The sequence below is a fragment of the Callithrix jacchus genome, chromosome 5, assembly GCF_049354715.1.
Source record: "Callithrix jacchus isolate 240 chromosome 5, calJac240_pri, whole genome shotgun sequence".
Taxonomy (NCBI): Eukaryota; Metazoa; Chordata; class Mammalia; order Primates; family Cebidae; genus Callithrix; species Callithrix jacchus.
The window spans coordinates 59229036-59253368 of NC_133506.1; the positions used below are offsets into that span (position 1 = coordinate 59229036).

Below are 24333 nucleotides of genomic sequence, written 5' to 3' on the forward strand. Positions count from 1 at the left end.
GCCAAGCCCCAGGAAAGGCACAGATCCTTTGGCAGAGACAGTGGCAGACAAGAAGAGCCAGAGAGAAGTGGGGTGGGGGCACTCAGCAACCCCAGTAGCTGCTGCTGCCTGCTGACCCAGCCTCCAGCCCCTCCGGAGAAGCGTGCAGGTGCACACTGATGGGAGGCCGTGGCCGTGGGAGGAGGGGCCTAGAGTTGCCAAGGAAGTCACAGAAATGACCAACTGATGGGGCCTGGAGTGCAAGAGGGACAGCTTTGAATGGCTTCTCAGACTTGATCCAGCAGGGTCCCTCCTGCTGACCAGTCTCCAGCCCCACCTGGTTCTGGGCTCCAGTGGCCTGGAGGAGGCACTACTTGACACAAGAGGCTGCGTCTGGACAGGGCTGGCCACAGGTGGAGTCTGGCCTGCGGTGCACACCTAGGGCCTCCCCCTGATGCTGGGGTTTGGGCTACGTGACCACAGCTGCCCTGCCCCTCCTCACAGCCATGTGGGGTGTTAGCAGGGTCACCTGCAGGGACACCGAGGGGCCAAGCAGAGCAGCCCTCACTCACCTCACCAGGAGTCCCTGCCAGAAGGGAGGGTGGGTGCCTCTGGGAGGCAGGGCCTGCCAGGCCCTGGGGCTTCCTGTGCTGAGTCAGAGCCTGAATGGGAGGCGCAGGAGCCCCCAGCAGGCACAGATGTAAGGCTGCCAGGTGGCACAGATCACCTCGGCCAGCCCCCAGTGCCCCTTTCTTCTGCCCCCAGGGCCCTGGCTTCACGGGATGGGGTTGCAAGTGTCCTGGGCCCCTCCTGCCCTCTGGGTTCTAGGGTGCTGCGCCCTGATCCTCTGGCTGTGGGCCCTGTGCACAGCCTGCCGCAGGTATGTCCATCAGCCCAGTTCTGTCTGGGCCTTGCTGCGGCTGCTATTCGCTGCCCAGCAGGGGAAGGGGCTGGAGGCAGGTTCCACACCCAATTCTGCACACGGCCCCACACCGGGCCTTGGACCCGAGGCTGATGACCCTGCCCCCCACCCCCACCTCTACCCCCAAGGCCTGAGGACGCTCTAGCCCCCAGGAAGCGGGCATGGGCGAAGCTGCAGGGCAGTGCGATGCCAGCGGAAGCGGTGAGTGCCAGGCTGTCCCGGGGACCAGGTGAGGCCCGCAGGGGACCGACCAGTTTCCTTGCCCCCAGTCCCTGCTGAGGCGGACCCACCTCTGCTCCCTCAGCAAGTCGGACACCAGATTACACGAGCTGCACCGGGGCCCGCTCAGCTGCAGGGGTGAGCGGAGCGCGGGGCGTGGGTGGGCGGGACTTGCTGTGAGCGCCCCAAACTCTGGGCCACACCCGCTGTTACTGCCTGCCCCGAGTGAACTCTGCCCTGACCCCATCCCCAGCCCTGCGGCCTGCCAGCGTGAATCTTCAGCGCCCACACTGGCTGGAGGTGTCCAGGGACATCAGTGGATCGCAGGGAGCCCCCTCTGCCTTCCCACACCGGGAGCAGCCCCGGGCTCTGCCGGCAGCTGCAGCCAGCGCAGCGTGCGTTGGACCCGAGGCTACCTATTCCAACGTGGGGCTGGCGACCCTTCCCGGGGTCAGCCTGGCGGCCAGCCCTATGGTGACTGAGTATGCCCGTGTCCAGAAGCGCCAGGGGACCCATCGCAGTCCCCAGGAGCCACAGCAGGGGAAGGCCGAGGTGACCCCCGCCACTCAGGTAAGGTGGGCCGGGTGGGGCCCCGTGGGTGGGGCCGGCAGGTCCTCAGCAGATTGACCCCTCGCGTCGGCTTCCTCTCTCCAGGTGGAAGTCCTGTACTCCAGGGTCTGCAAGCCTAAAAGGAGGGAGCCAGGACCCACCACAGACCCGCTAGACCCCAAGGGCCAGGGAGCGATTCTGGCCCTGGCCAGTGACCCGGCCTACCAGAGCCCCCCGCTCAGGGCCCCGGATGTGGACAGCGGCCCCCTGGAAAACGTGTATGAGAGCATCCGGGAGCCGGGGGATCCCGCCGGCAGCAGCGGCACGTGTGGGGCTCGGACTCCCCCCGCTTCCAGCTGCCCAAGCCTAGGGAGCGGCTGGAGACCCCTCCCTGCCCTGAACGCTCCAGGACACGTGCTCGTTCCTCCAGAATGAGGCCCGGCCGCGCCCCGCCCGCAGCTGACAGCGCAAGTCCCAGGTCCCCCGGCTTCCGGCCCTTGCGGGCCGTGACGTCCTGGCCGCTCCGACAGCCGCGGCCTCCCCGGACTCCGGAGAAGGCCCGCGTCTAAATAAATCGCCATCGCAGGATGAACGCGGCCAGCCGCGTAGCCGGCTCCTCCAGAAAGCTGCGCGCGTTGGGGCGGGGGGAGGGGCTCGTCTGAAGTGGAGGAGCGGTCCCCCCCGGCCTTGGGGGAGCCCGGGCCTCGCGGAGGCGGTGCTCCTGCCGCCCAGACCCGGGTCAGCGCGGGGACGGGGTCCGATCGCTCCTGGGGGCGTGCAGCCAACAGGGAGGCCGCCCGAGCCGGACTCGAACCCCGCGCTGCCCTGAAGGCTCCGCCACCCGCCGGGTGTTACGTAAAGGGTGGGTGGAGGTGGGCGGTCAGGCATTAAACAGTAACCTGCTCCCGGGAAGCCCGCCAGGCCATGGTGGCCCCTTCCCCGGCTCCGGAAGCTCCGGGAGCGAGCCCGTGGGGAACCGGCCCTGCCCGGCGGGGCGTGCGGGGTGGGCGGCGGCGGGCGGGGCCTCGGGGCTGGGCCGGACCGGGCCTCCCACCAAGGCCAGTGCGGGAGCGACCCGGCGGGGGGCGGGCCCGGGGCGGGGCCTCGAGCGCGGGCCAGCGGGAGCGCGGCCCGCTGGGCCCGCCCGCCTTGGTGTGGACGCTGCGCGGCCAATGCGCTCGCGGGGACGGGGCGGGGCGGGGAGCCTGCGGGCGGCTCGGCGCGGGCGGCGGCCGAATCCAGGGCGGGGGTCGGCGGCCCGGCCAGCCCGGCCCGGCCCGGGGCCGCGTCCTGAGCGTCAGCCTCGCCGCTGCAGCGTCGGCGCCCGGCCCGCCCCATGGAGGCCGAGCGCCCCCGGCCCCGCGCCGCCGGCCGTGACCCTGGTGCGCTACGGGCCGAGGCTCCGTGGGTGCGCGTAGAGAGCCCGGGCGCGCGCGCCTCCCCCGTGACGGTGCCCACGCCGCCGCAGGTACCGGGCGCCGGTGGGCGGGGACGCCGTCCAAGATCCTCTCGCCGCAAAGATGGCGCCAGTGCCGCCCAAACTTTGGGCCCCCGCGGGCGGGGCGGGGGGGCGGTGGCCGCGTCGATCCGCGCGTGTCTGTGGGTCTCGCGCGGCTGTGCCCGGCCGCAGGGAGCTCTTCCCGCCATGCCGGGCTGGGGGCGGGGCCGGGGGCGGAGCCGCGCGGGCCACACCGGCCGCAGCCGGTTTTCGAGGCGGAGGTTGGGGACACCCCCGCGGCTGCCGCCTCCGCTGAGCCTGCCCCACCCGTAGGGCGCTTCCTTGGGCGGCGGCCTCGCGGGCTTGGAGTTCGCGCGGCCGCGGGAATCGGAGCTGCGGGCCTCGGAGCTGGGGGCCCCCAGGCCTTGGTCGGGGGCGGCAGGGACCCGGACTCCATCGGCGCACATCCCGGTGCCGGCGCAGAGGTGAGCGTGGAGCGCTTGCCCCAGGCCTCGGGTGCGCAGGGCGCAGGGCGGGGGGCGGAGACGCCTTCCAGTCCCTTCCCTCGGGAGACCTCGCGGAGGCGGAGTCAGGGCCCAGGTTTCTCGTCCCCACCGTCCCAAGCCCTGCAGCCCGGAGTGGGACAGAAATGATCGGGACGTGTAGTCCTTGTGCCTCCCTCCACCGCCGCTCCTCGGGGCTAGAGCGCGGAACTGGGAGGGGGGTGGCTGCGCGGTCGGCGTGGGGCGACTGTCCAGGAATCCCTGGGGCTCCTGACCGCCGCCTCCCAATCCCTGCCAGGCGGGACACCTCGGTCTGGCTGCCATGCCAGGGGCGGGCTCTGGCCTGGGGAGCTGGGGCCTGGGGAGCTGCCCGCACTTCCAGCCCGGTTTCCCCCTGGCTAACGTCGGCTTCTGGCCACTCCCACCTCCCCGGCCTGGCGAGAGGCCCACAGCCGCAGTTGTGCAACCCTGGTTAATGTGTGATGGGGGAGGCCAGGGCCTGGCCCGCCCCTCCACCCGGGCTTCGGACCCCTGCGGCGCACTAGGGTCTGAAGGAACCACAGTGGAGCCAGGCCCACGCTGTGGCAAACTCTGGCTTCGGGAGACCCTGGCCCGGCTCCTGGCTGCTCCCGGTGGCTTTCAGCTCTCTGCAACCTGAGCCGGGGGGAGGAGCCAGGCCTCATGCCCAGGGCTGGGAGTGGGGAGCCTGGTGTGCACGCGTGCCCAGACCTGCACGTGGACCGGCCAGGGTAGGGGCCCAGAGCTCTGGCTGGGTCACCCGCACCCCGCCCCCATCTTCTCCAGAGCCACCCCAGGAAAAGCCCGGCCGGACGAGGTCATGGCTGCCGCTGCCCTTACAAGCCTGTCCACCAGCCCACTCCTTCTGGGGGCCCCGGTTGTAACCTTCAGCCTAGGTGAGACTCAGATGTCTGCATTCAGGGATGTGTGGGGGGGAAGACAGGGCTCAGAACCTACAGCTCTCTGTGGGGCAAGGAGAGCCCTCAAACTGGGGACACCTTTCCCAGATGTGCTTTGGAGCCCCCTTTCTAAAATGGACTCCCGAACCCTCAGCAGCCGACTGGCCTCCCTGACCTGCCCACCTCCATGTGGCTGCCCACGCTTTCCTGTGCTGGGAGGGCTTCTCCCCAAGCCCTGGGGCTTGGTCCTCCTCCAAGACACTCTGCCCACCTGGGTGTAGGTGAACGGGGGCACCTCGGGGTTAGGGACTCCCTGGACTCATCCAAAGTTCTGGGGGATGTGTCCCCACAGAGCCTGGCCTGGAGCCCTGGAAGGAGGCCCTGGGGCGGCCCCCAGACAGCTACAGCAGCAGCAGCAACAGCGGAGACTGGGGCTGGGACCTGGCCAGTGACCAGTCCTCTCCGTCCACCCCGTCACCCCCACTGCCCCCCGAGGCAGCCCACTTTCTGTTCGGGGAGCCCACCCTCAGGAAAAGGAAGGTGAGCTTGGGGGCGGCCCCCAGGGGGTTGGGCATGGCAGTGGCAGCTGAGCCTGACCCCAGCTGGTGTCTCTGCAGAGTCCGGCCCAGGTCATGTTCCAGTGTCTGTGGAAGAGCTGCGGGAAGGTGCTGAGCACGGCCTCCGAAATGCAGAGACACATCCGCCTGGTGCACCTGGGGTGCGGCGGGGCCTGCAGGCTGGCTGGGGTGGGGGGGCTTGCGTGAGGGAGGCCTGGTCTGGCCACACCCCTTCAGCTCCCACGGGCTGTGTCCCCAGCAGGAGGCAGGCAGAGCCTGAGCAGAGTGACGGAGAGGAGGATTTCTACTACACAGAACTGGATGTCGGCGTGGACACACTGACTGACGGGCTGTCCAGCCTGACTCCGGTGTCCCCCACGGCCTCCATGCCGCCCACCTTCCCCCGTCTGGAGCTGCCAGAGCTGCTGGAGCCCCCGGTCCTGCCCCGTCCACTGCAGCCACCTGCCCGGCCCCCACCCCTGTCCCCTGTCCTGAGCACCGCCCTCGCTAACCCCCAGTCCTGCCACAGCGACCATGTCTACCAGGTGGGTGAAGCCACAGGTGGCTGAGGGGTTGGGTCTCAAGGCCCTCAGAGGGGAGTGAAGACTGGCTGTGTCTCCCCACAGGGCTGCCTGACTCCTGCCCACCTGGAGCCGCAGCCCACGGAGGTCGGAACCTGCTCACTGGCCTTGTCCTCCAGGATTGCAGTCAGCCTGAGGTGCGTGAGGGCTGAGGGGCTGCAGCAGGCACCAGGTGGGGAGGGTCCTGGTCTCAGCCCCCATGTCCTGTGCCCCTCACCTCAGGAAGCCCCGTGGCGATGCTAAGAAGTGCCGGAAGGTGTATGGCATGGAGCGCAGAGACCTGTGGTGCACAGCCTGCCGCTGGAAGAAGGCCTGCCAGCGCTTCCTGGACTGAGAACAGAAGCTGCCACCTTTTCTCCCCACTCCCCCTCCCCGCCCCTGTACCCAGGCCTGGGACTGAAACTGCCCGTGGAGAGCCACAGGGCTTGGCCTTCACCAGCTGCAGGGTCTGCTTTGAATGGGGGGAGGGGGTTGGTGACCCTGAACCCCCTGAGCTCGGGAGGGGTCCCACCACTCAAAGTGCCTCTGAAGAAACCAGCTTTTTGCACTAAAGCCAAACCATACCGCTGTCCCCTTAGCCCCAAGGGCCCTGGGGCAGCCACCCTCCCTGCCTGTTGGCCCGTAGTTTTGTCAAGGGTGTTATGGGCCCCGCTTTGGGGGCCAGTCCCAATGCACTTTGAGGGTGTCGGGAAGAGCACTCCCCACTCGCACTTAACTCGATGGCTCTAGGGCCCTGGGGCTGATGTTTTTAAAGCTCAGGTGTCTCACGTCTGGGCTGCACCAGGCAAAGAGAAATTAAAAATTTGAGGTTTTTCCAGAAGCTTTGTCTGCCTCTTGGGAGGAAGGCCATGGGGCTGGGACCCTGTATGGGCAAGTTGGTAGAGGCTGGCAGCCAGCCACAGAGGGCCAGGGTCACCCCTCAGCCACCCCCACCCCATGCCCCAGGCGAGGTGGGAGGAGGGTTGCCATCTGAAACACACAGGAGGCCTCTGCTTGGAGCAGCAATTTCCCAGTTTATTGAAAGTGATCGCTTTGCAAGAATGTCTAAGCTAATCCCGTCACAGAAAGGAAACGCACAGGCAGGCCGGGGGCATGCCGAGGCAGACAAGAAACTTGGAGGCTCATGGAAGAGAAGGTCACATTAACCTGTCCTCAGGCGCAGAGCCGTGATTTCCCACCGACCAATCACAAAAGCCTCTTCCCCCAATATTAGACATATCTCCAATACAAACACAGGTTTATAGTAAGTAATATAAAGTCAGTATAATATCCCCAGAAAAAATCAATAATCTTCAAACACTGCCTTTTTGTGTTTTGTTCTTGACAGGTTGAAAGCATATTGAAAAAATAAATATTTAAGAAAAGCACACACAGCACCCTCACTACAAATAGTTCTAACAGGGCTGCATACAAAACACAATAGAAGATTTAAAAAATAAACACCACCATTAAGTATGGCTTTCTTAAGAGTTGCACATGTCACAGAATGAGCTAAAATAAGATTTTTTTATAATGCAAAAAGTTCCAGTTTCTGCATTCTCAGTTTTCTAAAGAGGAAGATGTGCAAAGTTGGAAGCGGGAAGCTGCGTCTTCCGAGTTGGGTCCCTATGGAGCCCTGGCAGGGTCCTGTTTCCCAAAGCCCAGAGTGCCCCAATGTACAACCTGCTCAGGATAGAACAGTCATGATGTCCCTGCCCCCCTCCCCGCCCCCAAATCACACCACCCCCAATGGACTGTAGCTTCCACTTTGGTGTTGCAAACACCAAAATACAAACAGACACAAACAAAAAAGAAATACAAAATGTGAAATGTAATCTACACATTTTTTCCTCTTCATAAAAAAATATTTATTAGTTTGAACATCGATTTAAAAAAAAAATCAGTCACATAAAAAAAAACCCTTCATTACATACGTCTTTTCCCTCCACACCTCCTGAGAGATGGATGTGTTCGCCTGGGGCCTGGAGCTCCCACTCGTCAGTGGGCACACTAAGAACAAGAGCTCTGCCACGCAGCCAACGCTTGGGGGGGTCAGTGGGACAGTGTTGGTTTTAGGGAAGAAAATGCCCCTGTGGCTACGACAGGGAACCCCAAAGCGGTCAGCAAAGGCAGGCCACGTGGAGTGAGCAGTCCAGACGGAGCAGGACATCCTGAGTGTGGAGGGGGAGGCGGGCCCAGGTGCTGGGCAGGGTGGCCTGAGAGCAGGGGACTGGTACAAAACCCAGAGACATCTGTTGGTAGCAAAGGTCTGGTTTCCAAACGCATTTTATAAGAAAGTCTGTCTAGAAAAGGGGTTTAAAAATCAGGAGAAAGGTACAAAGTTCTGGGACTTCTCAAAGAGGCCTGGGCAAGGCTGGCCTGGGGTGAGGGCGGAAGCTCTGCTGTCCCCCGGGGGCCTCATGACAGAGCCGCCCACCTCACTGGTAAGAGTGGGCAGGGCTCACTGCTGAGGGGCCAGTGCCTGCCCCAGCTCCTATCCCCACACTCTGTGTACAGAAAAATCTTAGCCTCCTTCTCCAGCTTCAGGAGCCCACAGCCTCCCAGCCGAGGGTGTATATGATGACAGCTCCAGCCAGGGCGCCCTGTCATTGGTAGAACTGGATGTTAAAAACAACAAAAGCCGTGACTCCTGCCAGGTACCTGGAGTCCTGTGGGCACCCCTCTCTCCACAGGACCCCCGGCCAGCCCAGCCCTCCTGGAGCAGGGAAGCTGGTACTCCTGACAATGTGGGTAAAAGCCACTGTGTTAAGCTGGAAAAAGAGAAGATAAAAACTCTTTCCATGCAGCCCCGAAGCTCAGCACTCCCAGGTCTCCTCGCACGGGCAGGTCATGAGGGGAGGAGAAGGCCACCACACCCACCTCTCATCCAAAGCCTGCGCCAGAGGAGGGGGTGAGAGACGGACTGTCCCAGTGGTGAGTGCTGTCAGAGACAGCCGGAACCAGAAGACAGGCTGCAGCAACCATCCTGAAGCTGTGAGTGTGGCCAGCAGCCTCCAGGACCCCCAAGCCAGGCAGTGCACCACGGCACACAGAACCTTTGCTTTGCACTCAGGAAAAGAAATGAGCACTTTTGAAAACAAAGCAAAGGCTGGGGTGGCTCACGCCTGTAATCCCAGCACTTTGGGAGGGTGAGGTGGGCGGATAATGAGGTCAGGAGATCGAGACCATCCTGGCCAACGTGATGAAACCCCGTCTTCACTAAAAGTACAAAAAAATTAGCTGGGTGTCGTGGTGCTCGCCTGTAGTCCCAGCTACTCAGGAGGCTGAGGCAGGAGAATCACTTGAACCTGGGAGGCAGAGATTGCAGTGAGCCGAGATCGTGTCACTGCACTATAGCCTGGGCGACAGTGCGAGACTCCGTCTCAAAAAAAAAAAAGAAAAAAGAAAACACAGCAAGAGGACTTGACCACAAGCTAAAGGAAAAGCAACCCTATATAGTTTTGTTGAGTGAGAAAAATCATGCCAAACCAAATAATTTTATGCAACTACCTCGATATGTCTCTGACTAAAGAATCCGGTGACCCACGTCAGGGGTGGGGTGGAAGCAGCACACGGCAGTTAGGAACACTGCCTCCGGTGTTAGCAGCAAAGGCAGGAGCCTGGCTCCAGCCTGTCCAGGAGGGGTCAGCAGGACTGGCCAGGCTAGGCCATGGACAGAACAGGACGGGAAGAGCCCAGGGTGGACACAGCAGCCCAAGGCTCTCCAATGAAGTGCACACGACTGAGGTGAGGCCCTCACAAAGGGAACCTGGTGTGACGAAGGCGGGGGCACTGGGTGGAGGGTCCCCTCCTGGAAGGAGCCCCCAGGGCTGCGTCCACTGAAGATAGCACCTGGAGCCTTGGCCTCCAGCAGAGCTCTGCAGCCGTGTTGTGTGATAAGCACCAAAGCCCAGAGGTAAGAGGGTGGCAGCACTCTCTGTGCACCGCACCTGGATTCTACAGGCTGCCACGGGCCACGGCTGCAGCCACAGGCAGTGACCTGGCTGCTGGGGGAGGGGAGGGCGGGCTCCAGCGGGACTGACCGGGTGTCTGCAAAACTGTCGCACCTGCTCAGGCTGGGGACTGCTGGTCCCAATGCATGACCCTGCCCAGTGCCCACTGGACCTGGTGACAGGGCTGTCACGTGTCCAAGCTAAGCTGGCCATCATGGGGGCCACTCACACACCCACACCACCTGCTGGGGACTTAGGACCACACTCTCCCTTCACTCAAACCCGTCCTGTGCCCACCCCCAGCTCACTTTGTGTCTGGTCCCCGAGCGCCGCTCGCTGGGGGCGAACCTGCTTCTTAGCCCACAGGGCTGGTTTCATGGGGGGTGGGTTCAGGGAGAATCGGAGGAAGGGCCGAGGGAGGGGTTGGCGTGGCCCCGGCCCCGAAGTGGAGACCCACCGGACACACACAGGTGGACGAAGCGATGCAGCCACCAGCCCTGTGGGCGGCGGGCCTAGGAGAGCCAGGCGAAGTCCTTGTCGGGGCCCCCGGGGGGGCTGCGGGGCTGAGGCGAGTCCTCGTCATCTTTGTCGTCTGCCAGCAGTGCATCCTCGGGGGCCAGGCCCTCGTCATCCTCACCCAGCTCCTCCACCTCCCCTCGTGGGTCATCGGGGTCCTCCAGGTATGGCCCGTCGGCTGGGAACAGCGCCTCTGGGGAGCCCTCGCCGCCCCCACCGCCGTGGTCCAGTGGCCCGGCCATGCCTTGGCCGGCACAGTCGGCACACACACCGTGGCGCCGGGAGCCGTGCCGGATGCCCACGCTAGCGGCAGACATGAACACTCTGCTGCACACCTTGCACACGTACTTCTTGTCCTTGCTGTGAACCTGTGGGGGCAGGGCAGGGGTGAGCAGGGCCCAGCGGGGGGCGGGGCAGCTCCCGGGCCCTCAGGGCATCTGCACAGGCAAGAGCTCCCGGTGGGGCACAGCCTGGGAGGCTTGCAGGGACGGGAGTGCTCAGACCGAGCCCCAGCACCTGACAGAGCCACACGGGCAGAGCTGTAGGTGGCACCAACACAGACACAGCCCTGTCCTCAGGGGATGCTGGCACGAGGGCGGTGGTGCCCCTCCCCCGCAGCCCCTAGGTGGGCCAGTCTCTGAGTCCACACCCTGTGTCCAGGCTCCCCCACCAGAGGCCCACCTGGTCGACACACTTGTCATGGGGTCACACCACCCCATCTGCCTAAAAGCCTGGCTTCCTCCAAACTTCCCTGCAGGATAGGCTAAGGGACCCGAGTTGGACTGGAGCTCACAGAGCAACCCCCGTGCCCCGTCATGGCTGTGTACCCTGTACAGGTGCAGGCTGGGGTTACAGCTGGCAGCTGGGCAGTTGGGCCTACACCCCTGCCTGGCTTTGTGGACACCCTCTCAGTCCTGACCCTGACTCCAGGAACGTGAAAAGGAGGCAGCTCCCCCACTGTCAGGCTGTTTCGAAATCAACTTAAACAGGCAAGAAGAGATGAGAATTATGGTCAGAGAAGGACGGGTGGCTGCCAGGGAAGGCGGTGTGCCATGCTAGGCCTGGTAGGGAGAGGGGGCAGCCCCTGAAGAGGCCCACGTGGCCGGACTCAACGTGCTAGGCTCTCAGAGGGGTCTCAGCACCAGCCCCAAGGCCACAGGGAACCTCCACACACTGCTGGGACCTGTGGCCCCTGGTGGGCTTCTGCTGAGGGTGGGCAGGGACGCCTGTGCTGTGCAGAACTGGACCCGAAAGAGACATGGACAAGGATGGGGAGGGGCGGTTCAGGCACCCACTCGCTGGCACCTCAGCCAGGTCAACTCCAGGCGGCCTTAGAGGGACTGGCCCTGATGCCTCACAGCATAGCCCTGTCCCTGCCCTCCAAGGATGGAGGCAGCAGGACCCACAGAGGACCCCAACAGCAACCCCTGGCTAAGCCCACACCAGGAGCTTCTTTGAGGTGGGCCGGCCTCCAGGTTGAGCCTGGCACCGACCCAAGCTCCCTTCGGCTCTTCCCTCCATCCACAGGGCGGTCCCCTGCGGCCTTCGGCGCCTCTGAGGATGCATGGAGAACTGAGGCTAGGGCGTGCTGGTGAGTTAGGTTCTTCTTCAAGCCATTCCAAACCCTCCAGTTTTCTACCAAGAGCAAGTACGTACCTAACCAATGTGTATCGTGGTGGAAGACGGTCCCTCTACACTTGCAGAGATCTCCTGACAGTCAGGCACCACAGCTACCACCTCCCCGTCCTGGGCCTGGGCCCTTCTAAACCTGTCACTGGCCTCAGCCTCCTGAATCCATGGGACCATAGGCCACCCAGCACGCCCTGTCCTCCCCTTCTAGACCCGCCTCCCTGAGGGCAGAGTTGCCTGTGACTTCCATAAAATCTGGAACCATAAAGACCTTATTTCTCAAATGTTTGCTGCCAGAACAGCTGTGTGAGCTTTAAGCACGGCCTGGGATGGGGCCACACAGGGACGTGAGACCTTTGGGGCAGCTGGTGGCCTTTGGGGCCAGGACAGCACCACCCAGCCCTCCACAGATGCCCAGACACACTGACCCTGGACACAGAGCCTCAGACAACTTGGTGCCAGGACTGCTCCTTTGGGCTTTTTGTTTGGCTATATTTTAAACCAAGGGTTTCCAGAGCAAAAATTCAAGGCAAGCCACCACAGAAACTTCCTAACAGGGTGATCTGGTGTACGCAGGCCCAGGAAGGGCTGGAGCAGGGCTAGAGCACCCACCAAGGGCCCTCAAGACCTCAGCTCCTGTGTGTGCAGAGGCCAGGGCCGGATGGCTGGACACTCGTCCACATGTGCAATGCCCTATAAGGAAGCAAGAAGGAAGATGGGCACCTTGGCAGCCCACCCAGGGCCCTGGGGCACTGTGGCTGCACGAGCACGGCTGGCCCACCTTCCAGATGGTCCTACCCCAGCCACTGGAGCTGGGGGAGTGGACACACAGGCCAGGGAAGGGCTGACAGCACTCTTAAGTGCCATCGTGAAAGCAGAAGCTGGACCAGTTAGAGCTGCCGTCTCACACTGGGACTCCTTGCTCACAGGTCCAGGACCCCAGAGAAGGCCACAGGCAGAGCCTCTCCTTAGAAAAAGTGAAGCCCCCATATGCTTCATATGCTTACTGGTTTTTGTTGTTTGTTAGATAGGGTCTCACTCTGTTGCCCAGGCTGGAGTGCAGTGGTGCAATCACACCTCACTGCACCCTTAACGTCAATGGGCCAGGTGATCCTCCTGCCTCAGCCTCCCAAGTAGCTGGGACCATAGGTGTGTGTGACAGTTGGCTAATTTTTTTTTTCTTTTGTAGAGACAAAGTCTTGCTATTTTGCCCAGGCTGGTCTCTTAAGCTATCCTCCTGCCCCAGCCTCCCAAAGTGCTAGGATTAAAGGCATGTGCCACCACACCCAGCTCTCCCATATAAGTACACTTTACAGGGAATGATGACCCCCTGAAGCCCAATCATGAATCCCAGGATAAAAATCCCAGCCCTGGTCAGACACAGTGGCTCACATCTATAATCCCAGCACTTTGGGAAGCAGAGGCAGGTGGCTCACCTGAGGCCAGGAGTTCAGGACCAGCCTTGGCAACACAGCAAAATCCCATCACTACAAACAGCAAAAATTAGCTGGGCATGGTGGTGCATACCTGTAGTCCCAGATATTTGGGAGGCTGAGGTGGGAGGATCGACTGAACCTGGGAGGTCAAGGTTGTAGTGAGGTGTGATCACGCCATTGCACTCCAGCCTGGGCAACACAGTGAGACCCTGTCTCTAAAAAAATCAAAAAACAAAAAAACAAACCCTAACCCTACCCAACCAGAAGGAGCAGGCAGGGCAGCCACACTGAATCTCTAACAGGATAAAAACACTGAGAGGTTAATAGGGGTTTGCTAAAGAAAGATGTTGCATTCCATGTTAAAACTTATTAGCACCTATTAGTTTAAAAAACAAGATACAATTTTCTCTGAATAGGAAAGCTTGTGGGCATGGTGGAGCTACCCCTCTGGTTTTTCTAAGTGGTAAGATCAGCCCTGTGGCTGGTGTGAGCAGAGCACGTGTACAGCTACCGTCTCAAAGCTGGGACCTCAGCGGCTCTGCGTGGATGTGGGTCTGCTCCTGCCCTTGCAGACCTGCCTGCTCGTGCTCCAGGGTCCCGCCGTAAGACTTCCTTCTCTGCTGCCCCCCCCCGCCCCCCACCTCGCAGGGACAAGTGTGGGGGCATCAAGGAAGCCCAGAGCCCAGCACTAAGCCCAGCTCCATACCACTTCAGGCACATCCCAGGTGGCATCCAAGGGCCCGGAGTGGCCCTTCACCCACAGCCGGCCAGGCGGACACAGGCTGGCCAGGGCCCTGGTGCCGCTCCAGCTCTGCAACTTGACCCCAAGGAGCTCTCACTGGCTCCTTACCCCAACTGAATATCAACCACCGCGCTGGAAAAGCAGAAGCAAACAGGACCTGACCCGAGGAGCTCGGTCCGGCCCCCTGGAGGGTCTCCCCGACAAGCTCGGCCCCGCCCCCTGGTCTCCCCGACAAGCTCAGCCCGCCCCCGTGGGTCTCCCCTTCCCGTGGAGCGCTGCTGCTGCCTGTCCTGCTGACTCCCCTGCGATCCCTAAACTGGAATTGGTGCCCAGCGCCACTCCCGCCCCACCTGGGCCCCGCGCCCAGGGCCGCCCCCACGGCTTCTCTTCACACAGCTGCGCGCCGCGAGCCCCTCGGCCCTGCACCCTGCGCCTTGGGGTGCGCGTCCCAGGACTCCCCAAACCCCTGGGCTCCGGCGCCTGCAGGCCCCCCTGGGCCAGCCCCGCTCTGGGCTGCCCGTACCCCGCCTGCCTCACTGGCTCCTCGCGCCCACTTGAGGCGCCCTCTCCCGGCCTTTTTCGTCGAAGCTGCGTCCCTGTTCCCAGGCTGCCTTTCCCTCCCCAAGCAAATTCAGCCACTCCACACCTGCTACCCGACAACCACGTGCCTGAGCTCGAGGTGGGCGGTGGACGCAGACGGGTCAGCAAGCACAGGGCAGGGTTCCCCCTCCGGGGGCAGGGAACGGACAGGGGCGCGGAGGTGGCTGAGTGTTGGGGGTTCCCAGCAGAATGAGATGAGTCTGCAGAGGCCTGGCTGCCTTGGGGGCCAGCAGGTGGGAAGGGCGGGCTGAAGCCTGGGCCGGAGCCATGCCGCTGACCCAAGCCCAGGAGGCCAGTGCAGAGCAGGCTGGGACACTGTGCTAACTGGGGCGGCTCTCCCTGGCCTGCTGTCTTCCCCACTGCAGAGTGGACCCGGTTTGGGGTCCCTGGCGTTCTGCACCTCCCTTAGGACCCGCCTGCCGGACATCGTGGCCACACACAGTGCTGCCCACTGCCCCTGCCCACTGCCTGCCTGCTGCCCCTGCCCACTGCCCCTGCCTTGCTGCCCCTGCCCACTGCCTGACTGCTGCTCCTGCCTGCTGCCCCTGCCCTGCTGCCCCTGCCCGCTGCCCTTCCGCACTCACCAGTGTGTGCCGCTTCATGTGCTCACGCCGTGTGAACTTCTTCCCGCAGATCTCACAGGGGTAGGGCCGCTCCCCGGTGTGTGACCTCATGTGGCGCTTGAGGATGCACTGGTGCATGGCTGAGAAGCTGCAATACGGGCACTTGAACTTCTTCCTGATCACTGTGAACTCATTCACTGAAAGACAGATACCCGCCAGGCATCAGCAGGGCCTGGGATGTGCTGCCCTGCGCCCCACAGACCATGGCTGCACCCTGCAGCCCAGCAGCCAGGACACCTGTCTCCCACGGCCACCCACCAGGCACTGGTCAGCAGTGCGGCAGGCTGGGCTCCCCCGTCTGCAGAGATTGTCCCACCCACAGCCTGGGGTGGGGGGCGGTGGCAGCAAGCCTGAGCCCCATGGAGCTCAGGAGTCCCAGCTCTCATGAGATCTTTCCTTCCAGGCCAAGGGGCCGTGGCGCCACTGAGGACAGACCAAGAGCCCCCAGGCCAAAGGCAGAAGCAAGGAGTGAGGACGGCCAGTGCTGCACACAGCGCCCAGTCCCTGCAGGACCCTCCTTCCAGCCCAGACCCCCCTGAGCAGCCATGGGTAGCAGGCCCTGGGCGTGGTGTCGGATCAGACGCCTCCTGGTGGCAGATAAGAAACAAACACTTCGGAATAACAGGACCCAAAAGAGTACCGGGGAAACACAGGACGTGGGAGCCACTCAAAGTCCGGAGCCCCTCCTGCTGCATGCAGGAGAAGCAGCCAGACACACTTAAGTTCTTCCCCCGAAACCCTGGGACCCAACGTCACTCAGCGGCAGGAACTCCACACCATCTCCATGGTGCGTGCCCTGGGGCCAGCCTCAAAAACCCCAGCACCCCCGATGCCGTTATGCTACTCAGGCCCAGATATGGGCACGTCAGACCTGGGCACAGGCCAGCGGGAGAGTCCGGAGCAGCCACGTCCTCGTCATCCCCCAAGAGACCCACCTGAACCCCGTAAGCGCACGAACTGAGGGCTGCTCACCCTGGGATCACTGGATACTCGCCGCTGCGCAGGACGAGGGCCTCTTCCCTTCACATATGGAGACCACTTTCAATGGCAGGAGTTTTAACTACACAACACACCATAATTCATTAAACAGGCAGTGCCGGTGAACACCTGTTTCTATGTTTTCACCTTGTCAACAACACTTCAGTGAGGCTCCTACAGCTGGGTCTGTGCAGCCCCCTGCCACCTCCTGGAGATAAGCTCTGAGAAGGGGAATATGCGCCACCCTGCTGACCGCAGCCCCCACTTGCCGTGCGGAGGGTCCACGGAGGCCCTGGGGTGACAGGCACAGTCCCACGGCTAGGATCTTCCAAAACGCAGGTCTAACAGGAAACGGCATCTGCTAGGAGCACTCACTTTGTGAAACTGGAGCGTGTCTGTGTGGCCAAGACACGGAAAACCCGAGGCCCAGCCTGGCACAGCAGCGCCTCTCAGCAGCCGGCTTCGTTCCACGCACGCCCCACTGCACACCACCCCAGCAGCTTCGGAGGATGAAAACCCAGGCTCTTCCTGGCCTCTCTCCGACAGCCGCGCACCGTGTCCCTGGCCCTCCTGGGAGTCAGGCAACAGGTTTCTCCTTCCCACCACACCGTCCCCCACCACCCTCTCACCCTGATGGCGCCTGTTTTTGCATTATCACACCCAGCAGAGCAAACGCTCCACACATTCTAGGCTGGAAAAGGAGAGCAAGGAAATGAGCTTTTTGATTATTTTATTTAAAACTTTTTCTTTCTTTTTTTTTTTTTTTTTAAGAGATGGGGTCTTGCTATGTTGCCCAGGCTGGAGTGTGGAGTGCAGTGGCTATTCACAGGCGTGATCTCACTACTGATCAGCACAGGAGTTTTGACCTGCTCCGTTTCCGACCTGGGCCGGTTCACCTGCTGGTTCCCCGCTGCCGGGAGGTCTCCATATTGATGCCGAACTTAGTGCGGACACTCGATCGACATAGCGCACTACAGCCCAGAACTCCTGGGCTCAAGCGGTCCTCCCACCTCAGCCTCCTGAGTAGCTGGAACTACAGGCACGCGCCACCGTGCCCAGCTATTTTTGTTTCTTTTTTCTTTCTTTCTTTCTTTCTTTTTTTTTTTTTTTGAGACAGAGTTTCGCTCTTGTTACCCAGGCTGGAGTGCAATGGCACAATCTCAGCTCACCACAACCTCCACCTCCTGGGTTCAGGTAATTCTCCTGCCTCAGTCTCCTGAGTAGCTGGGATTACAGGCACGCACCACCATGCCCAGCTAATTTTTCGTATTTTTAGTAGAGACGGGGTTTCACCATGTTGACCAGGATGGTCCCGATCTCTTGACCTCGTGATCCACCTGCCTCGGCCTCCCAACGTGCTGGGATTACAGGCGTGACCCACCGCGGCTGGCTATTTTTGTTTTTCTTTCTTTCTTTCTTTTTTAAGATGGGGGTTTCACCACATTGGTCAGGCTGGTCTCAAACTCCTAACCTCAGGTGATCCACCTGCCTCAGCCTCCCTAAGGCATGAGCCACGGTGCCCGGCTATTTGTTTCTTAAACAAGATGAGAAAGCCCGGTGCGGTGGCTCAAGCCTATAATCCTAGCACTTTGGGAGGCTAAGGTGGGTGGATCACCTGAGGTCAGGAGTTCAAAACCAGCCTGGCCATCATGGTGAAACCCCATCTTTTAAAAAAAACAAAAAACAAAAAAAACAAGATGAGGTCTTGCCATGTTGTCCAGGCTGGTCTTGAACTCCTGGGTTTAAGCATTCCTCCCACCTTGGCCTCTAAAAATGCTGGGATTAGTCATGAGCCATTGTCCCGGGCCCAAAACAACTCTTTTGAGAATATATTCATTCACAGTTTCTATTCTTCTTATACAAACTTGAAAATTTAAATCTTGAATTATCCTTTATCTTAGCCATTTCTATTTAATAATTCAGACCTACATGTTAAATAAATATTTATCTCTGTATAGAAACCCTGTGTTTTTTCCCTAGAAAGATAACATAGAACAGACACGAGCAGGACTCAGCGTTATGACCCCGTTGGAATATGCGCCATGCAGGGGGCAGAGCTGCAGACGGTACCCTTACGCTCTGCACTGTCTGGAGCTGCCCGTGATGCACGTCAGCTTTTTCTTAATACTCTGTTTTCCTGCCACCCCGCCCCGCCCCCGGGAACAAAGCGCCACAAACTGGGAGGCTCAGAACAACCGAGATCCACTCTCTTGCAGCTCTGGAGACCAGAGGTCGAACATCAAGGCATCAGCACGGCCTTGCTCTCCCCAGTGACTCCAGGGAGGGTACCTCCAACCTCAGCACCCAGTAGTTCCAGCTGTCTCTGGGCTTGTGGCCACACTGCTCCAGTCTCTGCCACCATCTGTGTGGCCTCTTCTGTCTGTGTCTCTTCCTCTTCTGTCTCTTAGAAGGACACCTGTGACTGGACTTAGGGCCCATCTGGACAATGCCGGAGGACCTCATTTTGAGATCCTTCATCATATCTGCAAGACCCTTTTCCCAAACGGTCACATTCACAAGCTCTAAGGATCAGGATAAGGACACAGGTTTTGGGACACACTATTCAACCCACTATATTTGAGTGACAGTACTGTGATTGTTGAGGGAATTTCATTGGCTGTCATTACCAAAATAATTTCTTATTGGAAACAACATCTTGCATGATTTACTTGTGATTTACAGTCTATATGTCTTAGAAAAAAATTAACATCGGCCGAGCGTGGTGGCTCATGCCTGTAATCCAAGCATTTTGGAGGCCAAGGCAGGCGGATCACCTAAGGTCGGGAGTTCAAGACCAGCCCAACCAACGTGGTGAAACCCCATCTTTAAAAAAAAAAAAGAAAAAGAAAAAAAATTAACATCACATAATTTCATTCTCATAAACACTAGCAAGGTCTTAAAATCCATTTGGTAATAGTAATTAAATGAAAAAGTAAGAAGATCATTCTATGGAAACAGGCACGCTACCTACCTGTCCTGAAAACAGAACCCTTTGCCAGGAATCAAGTGTTCTCAGAAGGAAAAGGCCAACTTCCAAAAGAATAATTGAGAAGCAGTGCTACAAAGGCTGGCACAGATTCCCTAAAGTGGGACATTCGATGGCATCTGGCTACAATTGTACAGAATTGTGTCTGTGAAAACACTGCAGCCATTCGTGCCAGGCTGCAGGCCTTCGGAAGCTCAAGGAAGAGCAGAGGTCTCTGGCCTCCCTGCGTCATGCCAGCTGCACAGCCACCTGCACTTGGCCCTTTCTCTGTCCCTCACAACACACTTCCCGCTGCAGGAGAATCTGACGTGTCCTAAATAGCCACTATACCAGGGAACAGTCCAGAACCTTTTCATGATAGTGTCAAAGTGCAGGAAACCAGCAGTGACCCAAATGGACTGGCAAGTTGGCTTCAAGCCGGAAGAGAGGGGACAAGGCATCTTCAGAAGGGCCCAAGTTTGCTGCTTCCTGAGTCTTCATCACACAACCATCTGGATATTGGTCTGGATATAATTTTCTTTTCTTTTTTCTTTTTTTTTTTTTTTGAGACAAAGTTTCCCTTTTGTTGCCCAGGCTGGAGTGCAGTGGCATGATCTTGGCTCACTGCATCCTGTGCCTCCTGGGTTCAAGCGATTCTCCTGCCTCAACCTCCCAAGTAGCTGGGATTATAGGCGCACCACCACTCCCAGCTAATTTTGTATTTTCAGTAGAGACAAGGTTTTGCCATGTTGGCCAGGCTAGTCTCAAACTCCTGACCTCAGGTGATCCGCCCTCCTCAGCCTCCCAAAGTGCTGGGATCACAGGCGTGAGCTGCTGCCACCAGCCAAGATTCCGTTTTCCTCCATGTTAATTAATGTCCAGTCACTCAACACCATATATTGAAAAAACCAACTAGGCGTCCCACACCGAGTTGCAGAGGTGGCTTTGTGACCACCCGTCCCACACTGAGGTGGCTTTGTGACCACCCATCCACACTGAGGTGGCTTTGTGACCACCCGTCCCACACTGAGGTGGCTTTGTGGTGCATCTGGTGGTCGTGCACATCAGTCAGCCTGTCTGCCCTCACCAATACCGCAGCGGCTCCATTACTGCAACACTAAAGCCTTGATAGCTGCATAGTTCCACCCTCCAGCTCTCTCCTTCCTTTCCAAGATCACCTTATATGAACCCTGACTTTTACTTCCTGTTTTCTGATGCGCTGACATCTGGGGTCTCAATGACCCTGGAGGGCCTTCCCCTCCCAGTTCCTGAGATAGCAAATAACTCACCTTCAAGTGCACCTTTCACATCTAAACCAACCCATCCAGAGCTCACACTCCCACCCCCTCCTCCAACAGGTTCTCACACTATGTACAGCCAGTTGTGTCCCCCTGGGCTGTACAACTAGAGACAGCCCCTCTGCCCCAGGGCCTGCTGAAATTATTCAAATCACACAATCCTAACCCAACTTACCCTGCCTCCTCCATTCCTCCCCACAGAAACCAAACAAAGCTCCAGCCTGGGCCAGGTGCAGTGGCTCACACCTGTATCTCAGCACTTTGGGAGGCCGAGGCAGGAGATTGAGGTCAACAGATCAAGACCAGCCTGGCCAACATGGTGAAACCCTGTCTCTACTAAAAATACAAAAATTAGCTGGGCATGGTGGCGCATGCCTATAATCCCAGCTACTTGGGAGGCTGAGGCAGGATAATTGCTTTTTTTTTTTTTTTGAGACGGGGTTTTACCATATTGGTCAGACTGGTCTCGAACTCCTGACCTCAGGTGATCCACCCGCCTCAGCCTCCCAAAGTGCTGGGATTACAGGTGTGAGCCACCCCGCCCAGCAGAATTGTTTGAACCTGGGAGGCAGAGGTTGTAGTGAGCCAAGATCACGCCACTATACTCCAGCCTGGTGGCACAGCAATACTGTCTCTAAAATAAAATAAAGCTCCAGCCTGCATTTCCCTCTCTCCCACTACCTCCTGACTGACCCTGGTGCTTCCCCATGTGGCTCTGCATGGAACGGTGTGCCTCCTATTTCTAGAAATCACTGAGTACAACAAATTTCTTCCCTTTATGATAGTTATTTCTGTGTGTGTCCTATCATACCTGGTTAACACAAATCTCCAGGGCCCTTAAATCACTATCCTAGATCCTTTACATTTCCAAACATATTTAGGAGTTAGTCAATTTGCACACACACACACACACACAAACCTCTGCTAGGATTTTAACGGAAATTATGCTGATCCAATAATATATCAACGTAGGGAGATTCACATCTTAACAATAGTGAGTCTTCTTTTCCATGAACATAGTATACCCCTGCATTTATTTATATCTTCTTTAATTTCTCCCAGCAATATCTTATAGTTTTCTGTGTTGAGGTCTTGCATACTTTTTATTTTATTCTTAGGCATTTGATGTCTATAAAATGAAAGTCTGTTATTTATAGAAATACAATAGACTTTTCTATATTGACTTTAGTACACTGACTCTAAATCCAGTATATTTGGTAAATTCTCCTGTTAAAATCAAATGGTTTCTAGATTCTTTTACATTTTCTATATGCATAATCATGTAACCTACGAATAGTGACACTTTTACTTATTCCTTTCCATTCATTTCTTTATCTTTTCTTTTTTCTTTAGTAAAGACAGGGTCTTGCCATGTTGCCCAGGCTGGTCTTGAACTCCTGGACTCAAGTAATCCACCCACCTAGCCTTCCAAAGTGCTGAGATTACAGGGAAGAGCTACAATGCCTAGTCCTTTTCATTTCATCACTGTATTGCACAGCTTGGGACAAGAGGTGGGATTCAGGGAGGAGGCAGGAAAGGGAGGTTCCCAACACAAACCGTAGGAAGGCAAGAGCTCTCAGGTGCAGCCCTGCACATGCAACCTTGGCCAGGATCTCCAGCCAATTCTGAATACAAGTGGTAACAGTGGGCATGTGCGAGTTGTTCCCATACTCAGATGCAAAGTCATCATGATTTCACCATTAACCATGAGGTTAACTTATTTTTTAAAAATAATTTTTATCAGATTCAGAACATTTCTTTATATTCCAAATTTGCTAATTTTTATCATGCTACTGAATTTTATCAGAAGTGTTTTCTGCCTTTATTGAGGTGATCATAGCAGGTTTTCTCCTTTATTCTGCTAATGCAGTGAGTTACATACATTGATTTCCAAACACTTACTTAACCCTGAGTTCCTGGGATAAGACTGCCTGACCGTGTGGTATGGTTCTTCTGTATCCCCTTGGATTCAATCTGCTGGTATTTCACAGTTATGCATCTGTGCTGAGTGATAATTTCTTTTCCTTTTTTTTTTTTTTTTTTTTTTGAGATAGAGTCTCACTCTGTCACCAGGCTGGAGTGCAGTGGCGCAATCTCGGCTCACTGAAACCTCTGCCTCCCGTTTAAGTGATTTTCCTGCCTCAGCCTCCCGAGTAGCTGGGACTACAGGTGCACACCAACACACCCAGCTAATTTTTGTATTTTTAGTAGAGATGGGGTTTCACCATGTTGGCCAGGATGGTCTCGATCTCTTGACATTGTGATCTGCTCACCTTGGCCTTCCAAAGTGTTGGGACTACAGGCGTAAGCCACCACGCCCAGCCTAATTTCCTTTCTTGTAATGCCACATCAGGCTCTGGGATCAAGACTATGCCAGCTCAGACAGGCTGGAGAGTACCATTTTTTCTAGTCTTTGGAATATGTGTGTACTGTTGGCATTATTTTCTTCCATCAAATTTGAAAGAATTCACTAGTGAGGCCACTGGGCCACAGCTTTCTCTGTGGGAACGTTTTAAAGTTATTAATTCAATTTTCTCAGCAGACCATAAAACTATGGAGCTCTTCTTGTTTGCTTCAGTTTTGATAAATTCTGGTTTTCAAGGAATTTTCTCATTTCCTCCAATTTGTCAAATGTGTTGGCATAAAGTTGTATGTGATAATCTTATCTATCCAGGCCGGGCTTGGGAGGCCCAGGTAGGTGGATCACAAGGCCAGATCGAGACCAGCCTGGCTAAAGTGGTGAGACCCCATCTCTACTTAAAATACAAAAAAAAAAAAAAAAAAAAAAATAGCTGGGTGTGGTGGTTGGCGCCTGTAGTCTCAGCTACTTGGGAGGCTGAGGCAGAAAAATTGCTTGAACCTGGAAGCTGAAGGTTTCTGTGAGCCGAGATCATGCCACTGCACTCCAGCCTGGGTGACAGAGTGAGGCTCTATCTCAAAAAAATAAAATAAAATCTTATTTATCCAGTATCTATTGATCAGTTTTAATCGGAGTTTTACTAATCTTTTCAACACACTGGCTTTGGGCATTGTTCATTTTCCAGTTTTGGGTTTGTGGGGGAAGAATGTCTCATAAATGCTGAAGCAGGAGACTGAAGCCTCAGCCAGTTCCTGTTTAATAAACAGAATACAGAAAGAAGAATCTAGTTAGGAATAAGTATCATGAGTGATTAGATATTAGTCTTACTGAATATTAAGCCTTGATTAAAGCCTTCTTGTACTTTATGCATAATTTTCTAGAAACTTCAGGGTGCTGTGGTCAGGGACTGATAAAGGGTGTGACGGGATGTGGCCACCGCAACACTATTAATACTTAGTGGTGATGAGCAGAGATAACCTGTAGAATGCCCCAGACCAAACTGTCTGTCACACCCGCATCAGGTTTGCTGGAGGGCATCTGGGGAAGCACCCACCACTCAGCAGACCTTGGAAGGGAACGTCCCTGTCCTTGGGTGAGTCAGAGAAAACTCCACTCCCCTGTGCTCTTGTGGAAAAACTGCCATCAGTCAGCCCAACCCGCAGCCACCTGGGGGGACTTAATGTCTCTGTGGTGCTGTGCTGCATTAGTTACAATCTGTGTCTGCTTTCACTCCCTACTTCTGCACCTGGTTCCTCTTTCGAAGACAGTGAGAAGCAGCTAATTCCTGAAGCCTTGGTTGTTACTTGACAGGCATAACATAACGTGCTGGCGAATCCCGCTGCCCCTGCTTCGGCTACTTGCAAGCCCCAGGCTCCTGCTCCTTAGACACGTAATTTGCTTGACCCTATCAGTAACTGTGGAGGACTCACCCTACTTACCCTGTCCCCGTCTTGTACCTAATAAAATTCAGTGTCCAGGCACTCGGGACCACTACGGGTCTCCACGTACTAGGTAGTAGAGGGTCCCTGGGCCCAACACATTTTCTCTTGATCTCAGCATATCATGTCCTTATTTTTACAGTCTCTCATC

At 57.5% G+C, this 24333-nt stretch overlaps 3 protein-coding genes across 4 annotated transcripts in view; 2 read left to right on the top strand and 1 right to left on the bottom strand.

Moving 5' to 3' along the window:
* Positions 1-673: 673 nt before the first annotated feature.
* On the top strand, positions 674-2265 carry LIME1 (Lck interacting transmembrane adaptor 1). Its single transcript, XM_002747778.6, has 5 exons — positions 674-859; positions 1030-1102; positions 1171-1258; positions 1374-1690; positions 1775-2265. Exons 1-5 carry the CDS (start codon positions 762-764, stop codon positions 2102-2104), a joined length of 906 nt encoding a protein of 301 aa, XP_002747824.1. The 5' UTR covers positions 674-761; the 3' UTR covers positions 2105-2265.
* Positions 2266-2867: 602 nt separating this feature from the next.
* SLC2A4RG (SLC2A4 regulator) lies at positions 2868-6485 on the top strand. Of its 2 annotated transcripts, none has more exons than XM_035302951.2 (8): positions 2868-3137; positions 3441-3592; positions 4415-4524; positions 4880-5067; positions 5145-5245; positions 5344-5629; positions 5711-5802; positions 5888-6485. In XM_035302951.2, the coding sequence occupies exons 1-8, from the start codon at positions 3006-3008 to the stop codon at positions 5997-5999; spliced, it is 1173 nt and encodes a 390-aa protein (XP_035158842.1). In that variant the 5' UTR covers positions 2868-3005; the 3' UTR covers positions 6000-6485. The 2 variants fall into 2 exon arrangements, with proteins under 2 accessions (XP_035158842.1, XP_035158843.1); XM_035302952.3 differs by having other exon boundaries at positions 5347-5629.
* A 173-nt stretch (positions 6486-6658) lies between these two features.
* The window catches only part of ZBTB46 (zinc finger and BTB domain containing 46), an 83439-nt gene continuing 65764 nt past the window's right edge, over positions 6659-24333 (bottom strand). Inside the window, exons 4-5 of the mRNA XM_035302949.3 lie at positions 15105-15280; positions 6659-10481 (exon numbers count right to left, since the gene is read on the bottom strand). Coding sequence (XP_035158840.1) covers positions 10110-10481; positions 15105-15280 — 548 coding nt within the window. The 3' untranslated portion in view covers positions 6659-10109. The remainder of the gene's footprint in view (positions 10482-15104; positions 15281-24333) is intronic.